The sequence below is a fragment of the Cajanus cajan genome, chromosome 10, assembly GCF_000230855.2.
Source record: "Cajanus cajan strain Asha chromosome 10, NIPB_CcT2T_4, whole genome shotgun sequence".
In the NCBI taxonomy this organism is placed as follows: Eukaryota; Viridiplantae; Streptophyta; class Magnoliopsida; order Fabales; family Fabaceae; genus Cajanus; species Cajanus cajan.
This window is the reverse complement of record NC_138526.1, coordinates 24043077-24056776: the sequence shown is the minus strand read 5'-3', so window position 1 is coordinate 24056776 and position 13700 is coordinate 24043077. Positions and strand designations below refer to the sequence as shown.

General features: G+C 33.9%; 2 protein-coding genes across 2 annotated transcripts; one reads left to right on the top strand and one right to left on the bottom strand.

Annotated features, from left to right (window-relative positions):
- The first annotated feature begins 831 nt into the window (after positions 1-831).
- LOC109813585 (endoplasmic reticulum oxidoreductin-2) lies at positions 832-7687 on the top strand. The gene is made up of 9 exons (XM_020377790.3): positions 832-1318; positions 1698-1829; positions 3463-3715; positions 4165-4275; positions 4656-4774; positions 5108-5212; positions 5350-5552; positions 6337-6460; positions 7286-7687. The coding sequence occupies exons 1-9, from the start codon at positions 1160-1162 to the stop codon at positions 7466-7468; spliced, it is 1389 nt and encodes a 462-aa protein (XP_020233379.1). The 5' UTR covers positions 832-1159; the 3' UTR covers positions 7469-7687.
- A 765-nt stretch (positions 7688-8452) lies between these two features.
- Positions 8453-12867, bottom strand: LOC109813575 (FT-interacting protein 1). Its single transcript, XM_020377780.3, has one exon. The coding sequence runs from the start codon at positions 11185-11187 to the stop codon at positions 8749-8751; it is 2439 nt and encodes an 812-aa protein (XP_020233369.1). The 5' UTR covers positions 11188-12867; the 3' UTR covers positions 8453-8748.
- Positions 12868-13700: the final 833 nt, after the last annotated feature.

Sequence of the window (13700 nt, the reverse complement as noted above, 5' to 3'; positions counted from 1 at the left end):
GTATTATGTGACATATGACTATGATACAATATCATTTTTATCTCTGAAACTATAATATTGTGAAAAATACATTTTACTTTCATTTTTCAAAAATTACATTTTTTTTGTCTTTGATAACCTATTTTTATTTTATTTTAATAAAACACACTCACATGCACATATATAAATACACATACCAAAATATTAACTTAATTATCTATTTTATTGTGTAAATATTCAAGTCACAATTACTTAATTAAAATAAAATCATGATAATGTTTAAAGATTAAAGTGACATTAATTTAAAAAATAAAAAATTAAAGTGACATTAAATTAAAAATTTAAGAACTAAAGTGATATTAAATTACAATTTAAAAAATTAAAATAATATTATATTATAATTATATGTCACATGCGCATCCATTAATACATATTGCGCTCTCTATATATATTACACACCATCATGTCACATGTATTTCTATTTAAGAAAATAAAATTTATCTGACAGAGGGAACCAAATAAAGAACGATTCTAAAATTAAAAATTAAATTGAACAGGATTAATGTGACCATTTAAAAAGTATGGAGTATTTTAATGAAAGTAGATCAGGTATTTGTCCAAATTTCCACTTACCTTATTCTATTGGCAATGCTTTGTTTTGGATTCTAGCAAGGATTGGCTAGTGTTGCACTGCATTTGTTTATACAAAATTATGACCAGTTGGAGAAGGAAAAAATGTTGAAAAGACTATTACTACTAGTACTACGTCGTTTTAACCTGTGTGCTTTCGCAATGCAATTCGCAAACAATACAAAACCATCAACCGCACATAATTTTCCTTCTCTCATTAATTTCTTACACTTTCATTTATTGCACATTTCACGACCTTGACTGCCACAGAGAAACAAAGACAAAAAGCCGCAGCACACAAGTTAAAAACCCTTCCAAACTCTCTTCTTCTTCGTCACCGTCAAAACGCGTTCATTTTCCCCCTCTCGAATCTCACGCCACTGGGATCCCTCAAAAATATTGTCTTTTCGCGCTTTTCTTCGTGGGTTTTCGTTTTCCTGTGTCGCCGAGCAGCGATCTTCTTCTGGGTCCGTGAAAGCTGAAAACTTTGGTGCTTTTTTTTTTTTTTTTTTTTTTTTTTTTTCTTGAAGCGCCGGCATTGGGAAGTGTGATGGTGAAAAAGGAGGTTGAGAAGAAGGGTTGCGGGACGCGATGGCTTTGGGTGGTGGTGGCTCTCGTTGCTGTGTTTGTGGCCATGGCCATGTCTTCCAAAACTTCTCCAAGAATAGCTCTATTTGGAGCCATTGATAGAGCTTGTCAATGTGCTCGGGTAATCTATCTTCTAAGTAACTCACATTTAGAGTTTCTATTTTTTTTTTTTTTGTATTTTTTGAAATTGTGGAATTCTGAATCTTGATGTATTGTTTACTTTAATAATATTTTAATTGGTTAAGATCTTGGGCGAAGATTGTCTCTTTATATGATCTTCAAGTTTTGTTTTTCTTTTATTTTTAAACTTTATCTTGTTTGTTACAATTTATTTCACTTCTAAGACTGTGTGGCTTCCATGGGCAGTTGTAATGAAAACTCTTGCATTGTGATGAGATATGATTTTTTTTTCTTTTCTGCTATGTGACTAGAAATTTAGTTTGATGATATAATGTTTTGATCGAGGGTGGAGGCTTAAGTTTTCTTTTTGTCTGTTGCAGGGTACACCAAAGTACAGTGGCATGGTGGAGGATTGTTGTTGTGATTATGAAACTGTGGATCGTCTCAATGAGGAAGTATTACACCCTTCCCTCCAGGATCTCGTGAAGACCCCTTTCTTTAGATATTTTAAGGTTTGCTTATTGCCTTATCTTATATTATGCTTACATTTTTCTATATGAATTTGTTGGAATTCAGAAAAATTAGAAGGCTGAAACTCATGTAATTTTATTCATACTTGCAACCTTTAAATACACAAAATATAATTGAAAGCTGATACAAATTCTGCTCATAAACATAAAACTAAATAACAAATGTAAATACTCATAAAAGTGTAACAGCACATATAATTCCTATAATTAAAAATTTATAACCGTAGGAATTTTAATAATGCTCCATTAATCTGAAATAAACTCAAATAATAGATGCTGATTCAAATTCTCAACAGAATGTCTTTTGACTAAGAACTGTTGATGGTCATGGTTATCTTGAGTTTGATGAGAACCTGATAAACTATTAGATTTTGGTTAGGCCCTTGTTGTTTGTGTATTTTTGTGTTCCAATTGACTTTTGCATTGGTTCGAATCGTATCCTTAATATTACTTATAAAGACTACTAGCATCCAATTCATTTCAAAAGCATAATATAGTGTTGAGAGGCCTTTGTAGGGAAAGAATGTGTGATGGTTCCTATCTTGTTTTTGATTGACCATTTTTAAAGGTTTTGTTGATCACTGGAATATTTGAATTTTGATTTGATCAACAGTATGAGCAATTTGAGAGAACCACATATGTTGCAGAAACACATCAAAGCTTTAGAATTGAATCCATGCATGCCCATTTGCATTATCAACTGAACTTAGTGCTCTTCATCTCCAACTATTTCATTTAGAATTATGGATTTTAAAATATTGAACTTGCTCCCCTTGTCGTGTTGGCTAACTATTGTATGTTGCTGGTGGTGTTTAGTATAGTTATATTGATTGACTAAGTTTGACTTTAGAGTGAGTAGTGCTGATGATTATATGAACCAAAACCAATGATATTATGCTACTAGCATCAATGCTGCTAAAATTGGATTGGTTAGTGAAGCAGTGAAGACACTAAAGTTCTCATTTCATAATTTGTTGGTTTTACTGTGATTAAACTGTGCTTGAGACATTAAATAATATCAGTCATGTCAAAATCAAACATTGTAAAGCAAACACTGCGGGAGGTATATGTTTAGATGCATATTATATCTGAAATCAAATTCAGATTACAAGTATAATTTTGACTTGTTGCAAAACCTTCTGCAACAAGACTTACTTTGTGTCATCAAAGCAAAGAATATTTAGAGTGAGATAATTGGGTTTTTCCTTCTTCATTTTTCAATTAAAATTAAGAATACATATGTCAATACTGGAATGAAAAATTATTGCTAAACATGGAACAAAACTGAAATCTGAAACATATATACACATGGACAAATTTGTGGTGCATACCAACCAAGTGATATCATTTGGCCATCTTTGAGAAACTGGAAACTGGAAACTGGAAACTGGCTGATTAATATGGATCTGTCATCACTCATTAGGATGGCTCCCAGTTGAACTCGCCAGGCTACTCTGGTTTTTAAATCCATGAATAGCATTCTTAAATTGAACCTCTGATGATGCACTATACGTTGGAATACTGATAATTGAATTGCATTTCTTTTTCACGTTTGTAGTTTGTTGACCATCACACATGTTTCCTATGTGCTAAAGACTAGTGAAATTTTTTATAGGTGAAGTTATGGTGTGACTGCCCTTTCTGGCCTGATGATGGCATGTGTCGGTTGCGTGACTGTAGTGTATGTGAATGTCCAGAAAATGAGTTTCCTGAATCATTTAAAAAGCCTCACCGCCTCTCAATGAATGATCTTATTTGTCAAGAAGGAAAACCTGAGGCAGCTGTTGACCGTACTTTAGACAGTAAAGCTTTCAGAGGATGGACCGAAATAGATAATCCATGGACAAATGATGATGAGACTGACAATGGTGTGTTACTCTGTATGCTGATTCATATCTAAATTATTTATGTTCATAGTTTAGTGTATCCAATTAATTGTGAAATATTAGATATTAACAATGAAGTATAGAAATTAGGAATTTAGGATTCATAAATAAATATATATTAGGTGATATCAGGTTGCTTATGTTCTTCAAATAAGTTTATCTCGGTTAATAGATTTTGTTTGATGTCTTAATCCACTAGGATAATTTTATGACTAAATTTCAACTTGATCTATCTTTGGGGCAAAAATTTTCACTATCAGAAAGTAAAGTAGTTAGCATTCACTTCTAAAAGCTTATAACGGTTTTTAATAGGTGGAAGCTTAGGATTCACTTTTTATACTCTTGCTGTATCAAAATTTAGTCATTTTATAATATATTGAACTTTCCAAGAAAAACAAGCATGTCAATTGAAAGCATGATTGCATTTGCAGATGAGATGACATACGTGAATCTTCAACTGAATCCTGAAAGATATACTGGTTACACTGGTCCATCTGCAAGAAGGATATGGGATGCTGTCTACTCCGAGAACTGCCCCAAATGTAAGTTTTATCTGAAAAGCTTATGCACTTCAATCACCCCTTCCACCCCACTGCTTCCCAAAATATAAAAACAATGAATCAAAGGGCTGCTACTGTGGCTCTAATGAACTATAGTTAATTCTGGGGATCCAGTTAAACTTTAATATGTTGAAAAGGCCTTGGATTTTTTGTAGTTGAGTGGTACCTTTCTGGTTGCAAACATTGACGGACCAGTAACTTTGAATGCGAATGATTACCCTTTATATTTCTCTCTGTATGGATTATTTTTTTTTTAATTATCTAATGTCCATTGTTCTCCACCCATAGAGTGGATATTAGTCATGTTCTTATTTTCTATGGTACCTATGGTTCATTAACTAGAAAAGGTTTGTCTTTTTTAGATCCGTCTCAAGAGTTATGTCAAGAGGAGAAGATTTTGTATAAATTGATATCTGGTCTTCACTCATCCATTTCAATTCATATAGCTTCTGATTATCTACTTGATGAAGCTACAAATTTGGTAAATTTTGTATTCCTCTTTCCAGCCATTGCTAAATTTTTTTTTTGAAATAAATATATGTATTGCTTTTGAACAATTAAATACAGTTCATCGCACATTTGTGCATGTAAGTAGAGAGTTGTTTGGTTTTTGTTTCACAGCCTAAAAGTTTTAATTTATTTAGTTTTCTTTTGGCATATTGGATATGCATCAACTAATTTGGATGCAGTTATCTTTGAAGCCACCTGCATTTTTTGTGGCATAAGCATGACTGCATCTTACTCTAGTACAATGCATTCTAACCTAAGAAAAATATATTTCAACATCTAACTTCTTACTTATTGATTTTTGCAGTGGGGCCAAAATCTTACTTTGATGTATGATCGAGTCCTAAAGTACCCTGATCGTGTGAGAAATTTGTATTTCACTTTTCTCTTTGTCCTGCGAGCAGTAACCAAAGTGAGTATAAATTGTGAGTCTAAAATATAAAAAAAAACTGGGCATCTATAGATTATATATTGATCAATCTTATATTTTCTTATTCTTTTAGAGATACTAGCTAATTATATTCTTGTTGCAACCACATTCCTCTTTAGGCTGCAGATTACCTGGATCAGGCAGAGTATGATACTGGTAATCCCACTGAGGACCTCAAGACACAATCCTTGATAAAACAGCTACTTTACAACCCAAAGCTTCAAGCTGCATGTCCAATTCCATTTGATGAAGCTAATTTGTGGAAAGGTCAAAGTGGACCTGAGCTAAAACAGAAAATTCAACAACAATTCAGAAACATCAGGTATTACTACAAACTAGTGAACTTAAATCTGCCCTAGCTAAATATTATCCATTAATAACTTTAAGGGGCTTTGTCGTGGCTTAGGGCATGTTTGGTTTCTGTTTTTAAAAACAAAACTTGTTTGATAAGTGTAGTTTTTGAAAACTAATTTCAAAAACAATCTCTTTTTTAATTATTAAGTTTAAAATAAAAAATTGGAATATCTTCAGTTTTCTGCTTTCAGATATATATTATTCATATTCTTTCTTTTACTCTCACATCTTCTTTCTCCACTTCTACTTTCCAAAAATAAGTCTTTTTTTACAATTGTTTTACAAAACAAGTTTTAAAACTAAAACTAAAACACAATCAAGCTCCTCCTTAGTCTCTTGTAAGCATGCTTCATGTTACTAACAAATACGTAGAAAAGACAATTGGGCTTCTAATGATTCATGGGATTGCTTACGAAACCAATTTGGTTGAAGGAATCAAATTATATAGGTTGGATTAACTAAAGCCTGGCATTGATATTTTTTGGCCTGCATAATGGTTTTTCCTTTCACCTTCTGTGTTTTAGAATCTTAGTCTTGAGTTTCCACATACTGAATACTGATGGATGTTAAAGTAGGTTTATCTCGAGACGTTTAAAGTGCAAATTAGAACATAACTTTCACTGTAGTAAAACAACTAAATGACAACTCCATTTATCTGTTCTCTATTTATTATCCTACTACTGATTTGATTTACACACTGATTCATTTTATTTATCTCATTGGCAATGGAATTTTTTTTTTGTGAAATGCAGTGCATTGATGGATTGTGTAGGATGTGAGAAGTGTCGGTTATGGGGGAAGCTTCAGGTTCTTGGTCTTGGAACTGCATTAAAGATTCTCTTCACTGTTGATGGTCAAGAAAACTCGAGTCAAACAGTAAGTTCATTTTGCGCTTGAGATATGTTGTCTTCCTCTCTTGACTGCTGCCTTCATGCATGTACCATAAATCAGATTGCTTCTGCAGTTATCTTTATTGCCATGTAGATCCTGAACAAATTTGATTGTTAAGTTGTAATCCAGCAAGTTTTTGGTTTTAAATTTGAAAACATTCTTGTTCTTTCATTCACTTTACGGCTAGTATGTGCGTCATATAATGTTAAATTTTATTGTTATTGTAATGTTGTGATAATATAAATATGAGAATGCTAGTGACTCTTTCTAATGCTCTCTTTCAAACACACTTTATTATTAGTTAAAATTTATTATTAAAATCACAAATTTTATGGCTCTCGCATATTATTAACTGTCTCTTTTGATTTGTTGCGGTAGAACTCATCAAAATTTGTAGAGAGTGTCACTAACATGTCTCTCTCTCTCTCGCTCTCTCTCTCTCTCTATATATATATATATATTGTACTTTGTTTAAACACTGACCACTCAATGTCACAAGAATCTTTAAGAAAGTCAATTATGCATGTGCATGTATTGTGTATATTATGTTCTTATTTACATTACTCTTACATCCCTTAAATTTCCCCCCCTCTATTATATTAATCTATAGATAAGTCTCTCAACAATGGAACTTCGTGAAAAATTTAAATATGAAAAAGAAAATCAACATAGGATTAACTTTTCAAAATAGAGTAAAATATGAGTGGTAAGAGTAATTGGCTATAGTTTCTATAAAAGAAATTACTTGACTCGTATTGTGAATATTAAAATACCATTGAATGACCCTATATGTTGACTTGGATCTTTCAGCTGCAGCTGCAAAGGAATGAAGTAATTGCATTGACAAACCTTCTCAATCGACTTTCGGAATCTGTCAAATTCGTCCATGAAGTGGGACCTACAGCTGAAGGAATCATGGAAGGACATCTTTCTGCTCATACAACACTGATTAACTCATGGAAAAAAATTTGGTCCTATGTATCTAAAACTTAGTAACATGCTCTCTTATGAGTACTTGTATTATTCGTTTGATGTACCAAACTGAGTATTGCATTTACTCCAGAGATTAGACATAGGAAACCATGGTCGTAGTTTGGAATTTTTCTGAGGGGTGTGAAACTAATGTACTCAAAATTGAAAATAAATACTTGAATACAGGGAAAAGAATTAACTGAAAGTAATAGAATATATATAAGTTGAACTTGGATGTAATCCCCTTGTCCCAACTAATTTTGTGGAAGTTTTTTTTGTACAATATTTGTTTGTAATTCAATTAGCGTAATCCCCCGCCCTTTTTCCCATGCTGTCTTGTGAAAAGGAAACATAATCACGTCATAAGGTTGGTATCTACATGTCAACAAAAATAAAAAAATTGGAATTTAAAAAAAAAGTGACATAAGCATAATATATTTAAATTTGTCGTTGGGATGAAAAAAAAAGGGTTAAATAGGCTTCCCTACTATTTACTCTTGAATTTACTTGTATTACAAGAAAATTCTTAAGTCTATTATGTATTATTTATTACACTTATCTATTAAAACTTTACTGCTCATTCAACGGTAATTTTTGTCTTTCGATAATTGTGCTCTTGTATAAAACATTCATTGGTTTTTCAATAACTAATTTTTATTGGAAAATCTGACCAATTATTTTTGTTAGAATTTTACTTTCTAATTATATTTCTTTTATTTATAAAATTTAAATTTGAGATTTTATTTAAGGAAATTGAGTTAAACTAAGTATCATTCAGATTGACTCACTTGTTAAATTTTGGGAGCATATGATATCTAATATGTCTGGCCTCTAATTAAACTACAAGAAATACCAAATCCGTACAGAAGTCTTAAACAACGTTACACAGCATGCTATCTGTTCTGGCTGGTAGCCTCTTGAAGTTGCTAGGTACTAACTTCCAAACTACACGAAATTTGTGATGTTGGACAGAGAAAAATAAAATAAAATAAACAAATGATGCTATGGTTTGGTTTTCATTAGTATCCTTTAACTGAATTTCAAACTTGCAACTAGCAATTTGCGTGATTAGACCCCCGGGTTATCATTGATATTGTCTAGATAAATTTACAGAACTGAAAATCTATGATACATATAACCCCCATTTCGATTTTTACAAAGGATAATTCAGGGATGCTAATCTTAATCTGGGGTCTAACGTTTATGTTAAGTTACATCGTGTGAACAACTGTTTGAATAAAAATAAACTACACGAAATGACTAAAATGAGTAAAATCCATACTTAGTCTTAAAACTACGTTTCACAGCATGCTATCTGTTCTTGCTGGTAACCTCTTGAAGAAGTTGCTAGGTACAGAAGGAAGTTTGCTACGAAACTTAGGATGCCGCAGATAATACAAACCTATTACCATAGCCACCACTCTCGGTGGTGCTGCATAGAGAACCACAGCTGAACAAAAGCTGAACACAACAAAGAGGCTGGTTGCTCTGGTGTCTCTCCAACTCAGTAGAGACTGAAACCTCTCTCCCTGTGTTGCTATGTCCCCTACAACTGTTTGAATCCTTCCTGCAACACTTCTAAGCCTGTCATACCTCATTCTCACCACATCATGTGATCTTGAAGTTGGGAATGTGTCAAACTCTTCATCAAGCTCATCAGGGTGAACTGCTTCTGCCCATGAGAGTTTTGTGTCCATGTGGGGTGGGTGTCTAGGTCTGAACCTATAGTTCCACAGGCCAATCAAGAACATGTAGAGGAACAAAGTTGGAAGGATCAATTCAGGGTAGAAAATGAGTATGAGGAAGAGAATGTGAACTAGGATTGATGTGATGGGGTTCTTCCAATGGCAAACTTGGCTAAACCATTGCCCCATTGTGATGATGCCAGAGAAAAGTGACATGATGCGAAAGAAGTTGGCTTTGCTTCTTCTCATGCTCCACATATGGGAATCAACATCCAACATGTACTCCACCACTTCCTTCCTGAGGGGAGGTTCAGCTCTTCCAAGCCTCACTGCCACAATGTTCATGGCTTGGTACCTCAAACTCTCTACTTGGTTAATGGTGAAAGGGCGCAAGTAATGCATCTTTGGAAGCAAGGGTTGGCCATAAATGTAAACCATGTTAGCCAGTGAGAGGCTCGTGAACCTCACTGCTAGCTGAAGGTCACCCATTTTCTTGACACCATGTGGATGCAAAACAAGAAGGGGGTAGCTATGAGTGTATATCCTATGAGCTTCAAGTGTTGAGAGCCTAATCCTTACCTTTCCAATTCTTGAATCCCTGGATGCAGTGCCGCTAGTAGCTTTTTCCCCTCCACCTAGATGGCAGTTGTCAAAAACACCAAGTGTTATCACAGTGCAAGGATCATAAACCTCCCATGTGTATTGCTCATTCCATTTTGGACTGAAAGTGTCAAGAATTGTTCTGGTTCTGACCCATTTTTGGCCATACTTGGCAACACAGTATGCATCGGTACTGCCGCGGCCATCCCTCATCTTCATTGGGAGGAGTCCTTGGGCTCCTAAGATGCCTACTTCAAGTATTCCAACAGGCTGCTTCCATAGCTGTCTAGCTGTTGGTCTTTGGTCACTAGAATACATAGTGGACTCATCAAGGACATGGTAGCCACCTTCAAGACAAATTCTTAGGTGAATCCTGCTTGAAAATTTAAGCTCATTTCTCCTATCAGCTTCCATCATTCCAAAACCAAACTTCTCTAGATTGAACCAACGCGAATGAACCGGTCTGTGGTCTAACCGCTTCTCAAAGAGGGTCAATGGCAAGGTTATCTTCCCTAGTACTTCATCTTTTGAAGGGTGCACTCGATCCTCCACAGTGATTGTCAACATCTCCTCAAATGGTTCAGCTGCCACAAAAACCAAATCTTCATTCCAAAGTGGTGTGGTTGTCCTAGTTGGACATATCTTGGTCCTCAACACTTGGCTCCCCATCTGAGCCTTGACAAAAACCTCTGGCAGGCGGTTTCTGTCACTTGGTATCACATCTTGTGCTTCAATGACATTCACCCTTAGATACCATAGTTTTGGTGACACATAAACCTTTGATCTGACATTGAAAACACCCTCTCCATACACAGTTGCGGCATCAGAATGCCAAGCCTCTGAGAAAGCTTCATCAGCTTGAGTTCCCATCCACACTGCAAGCATGATATCACCCCTTACCCTCCCTTCTCCTCGCCTGTCCTCGAGTCTGTACCACTGAGGAGCCAGTGGACTATCTGGGGGAACTCTGGTTGGAACTTCATTTAGATCAAATGCCACCCTTCCAATATAATCATCTCTTCCCACCATATCTTTGTCTTTCACAATGACTTCCAAAATAGAAGATTGAATTCTGTCTTTAGAGAAAGCATAGACTTGGTTCCACTCCGGATTGGTTTTCTTCTCTATGTGCTTTGTTCTTCCTTTGTAGTTCCCCAGCTTCACTTCCACATAAGGATCACAGCTTGAGGTGAGAATGCTTGGGGGAAGATCTTTGGCTTTCACCACCCTAACATACAGATAGAACATCTGCTCAACAAGGTCATGTGTGCTTGAGAATCTTTCACCACCACTCATCCACCCTCTTCTTGCATTAGGCCACCGCTCCCCGAGCTGTGGATCGGTCTCCCTCAGATTGTAGTCTTCATCTTGGGCTTGGCTACTAGGATGGACTTGAGGGCCAACTGAGTGCATTGTGACTGGAGCACCTCTTTGTCTTCTTTTTATTGAATTCATTGGCTGCGGGTGAACTTGTTCTTTGTGTAGTTGTTTTGTTATCTATATGCTTTCCTCTTTTGGATCTTGATTTTTGATCAGCATCAATGCCACTAGACTGAAATGTCGAAATTTGCCAATGCAGCTGAGTTTACATTCTAAGCTTCTTCTGTGATTGTTTTTGCGGTGTCAAATTCAGCACCTTCAACTTTGGGGTCACCTTCTGATGTTATGTTAGTAAGGTCAATATTTCTGTGTTTGGGGGAGGACAAAGAGGAAGGTTAGTAATGTTGGATTTGGATTTGGATTTGGATTCTGGTACTTTTGGTGAAGTTGGAGATGAGAGATTTTCTAGTTCTGAAGTGGAAAGGAAGAAGAAGCTTTAGGTTTGGACTATGATGATGCAATATAGACTTTAAGGCTACTCTCACCCTTCACAGAAGAGAAACTTTTTCTTTAAAGGGTAAGTTTGATGAACTTCCTCACCTTTCTTAACAAGATTAGAGCAAGGACTTCTTTCCCTTCCAAGAAATTTTTGGCCTGGAATAGGTCTCTCCTCTCGTGGTAGACCAAGGCTTGGTTGCATCCAAATGGAATAACAGTTTGTGATTCTAAGTGGGGTTGAGGTTCTTTGGGACAGTTCTGGTTCTGCTTAGTTGGTTTTCAAAGTGTACTTCTACTGTTCTACAAATGCACTAAGATCATGAGCATCAATGATCTCCACAACCAAGTACCACCTTCACATCCTTTAAATTTTCTTCGTTGTGTCTATCCACAAGTAAACCAATATTCGATTCTGAATCCAACAAATTCTACTTAAGAAGGCAAAAGATGGAAGAAAACACAGTAATGGCTGTCTCACTTTCCCACACAATAGAAGTCCTCACTACTTCTCTGGTTTAAGAAAGGAATAATTTGATGAAGAAGCTGCATAAACTTTAATAATCTTAATAAGGTAAAACAGAAAAAAGTAAATAAATAAATAAAGGAAAAGCTTCATATTGAGAGTCCGTTTATTTAAACTTAAAAAGGAAATGTTTATTTTTTAAAATAAAATCTTTAAGTAGATAGGAATTACTTCTATAAAAAAAAACACTACTTATTTTTAAAAAAAGAAGTTTAGACAAACACAAAAAAAAAGTACTTATTTTATTTAATAAAAATGCTTTTATAAGAAAAAAAAAAAGTTTAAGCAAACTGTGAATTGAAGTAACATTGAGTCATTCTATTTGTACGAAGGTTGTTGTAATTATTAGATTTTGTATTTTTAATAGCATTCCATCATATCCATTATGTAGAAATCAAATAACTAATTTATCAAACTCAATCATAGTAGTTAATTTTAATAATATTATAAAATTAAATTTTATTCTAAAACCACCTTTTGAATCGAATAGTTTAAATAGTAGTTATATTTAATGACACTATACTTAATTTAAGAGATAACTTTTTCTATCAATTAGTGTAATTTTGTCATTAGATCAATAAATATTTTTACCAACATGAGGATATAAAATGAAATTAACAATTAATATATCTTAAAATAGATATATATTTCTTCTAATTAGGACACATGAAATTTCAATTAGTTTTTACTCAGGTGTGTGTTAATGAATGTAATTACTTAATGAATGGGGTTATTTTCCTAAAGGGACTAGTTGAAAGGATCAGTTCTTTCTTCTATGTGCAGCAATGCCAAACACTAAAAGTGGAGAAAAAGTGAGTGAAATAATTATCAAGGAAGATTTGAAGATGCAAGAAAGCAAAGATTACTTAAGCTCAAGGGCTTGTGTTGTGACCTTGCCCAAAGATACTTTCCTTGTGCTTTATTTTCCTTCTCCTTTTAAGGATGTATGTATATTATAATAATTTAATCATTCATATATTGCAAATATAAAATTTTTTACACTGATAATTAATCATATCTTTTAAAATTATTTATTTTATTATTATTTCATTAAATAAGCAACTGATATGACACTATTAAAAAATATAATTGGTTGTTAATGTAAAAAAACTTTACACTAGCAATATATAGATAATTAACTCTATTATAATTTGTAATATATAATCATATATCTTCATACTTTTGATTTTTACTTTTTACCTTGCCAACTCAATTCCTGCCAAAAGTTGTTCATAGGTGCTTTGGTGAGATCATTGACACAGCCCACAAAACATGGCAACATGTAGGATGGGCAAAGAACAAATGCAGTGACATATATTTTTTTAACTAAAGTTGGTGGTTCTGACTAAGTAAGATACATGGTTACACTTTTTGAATTTGTTCATTACTTCGTGGGGATTTGCCTCGAGATTAGAAAGTTTTCCTAGTTACGGAATTTATCACGTGTACAAATGTAATTAGATTGAACTCAATGTTTGGAAATTACTAAAAAAAATTAAAACTAACTTAATTGAGATGCAGTGATAAAGGTTTTAATATTTTCAATTAATAATAATCATCATATAATTGAAATTGAAATTTGATAAATTTTGAAATTATTATTTCAGTGTTTTGTTTGGATTAATAG

What these genes read in the sequence shown, in the direction of transcription:
- LOC109813585 (XM_020377790.3), top strand. Translation starts at nt 1,160, where the DNA reads ATGGTGAAAAAGGAGGTTGAGAAGAAGGGTTGCGGGACGCGATGGCTT. An exon ending in TTGATGAAGCTACAAATTTG is followed by an intron (nt 4,775 to 5,107) that starts GTAAATTTTGTA and finishes TGATTTTTGCAG; the next exon opens with TGGGGCCAAAATCTTACTTT. An exon ending in CAACAATTCAGAAACATCAG is followed by an intron (nt 5,553 to 6,336) that starts GTATTACTACAA and finishes TGTGAAATGCAG; the next exon opens with TGCATTGATGGATTGTGTAG.
- LOC109813575 (XM_020377780.3), bottom strand. Translation starts at nt 11,187, where the DNA reads ATGAATTCAATAAAAAGAAGACAAAGAGGTGCTCCAGTCACAATGCAC.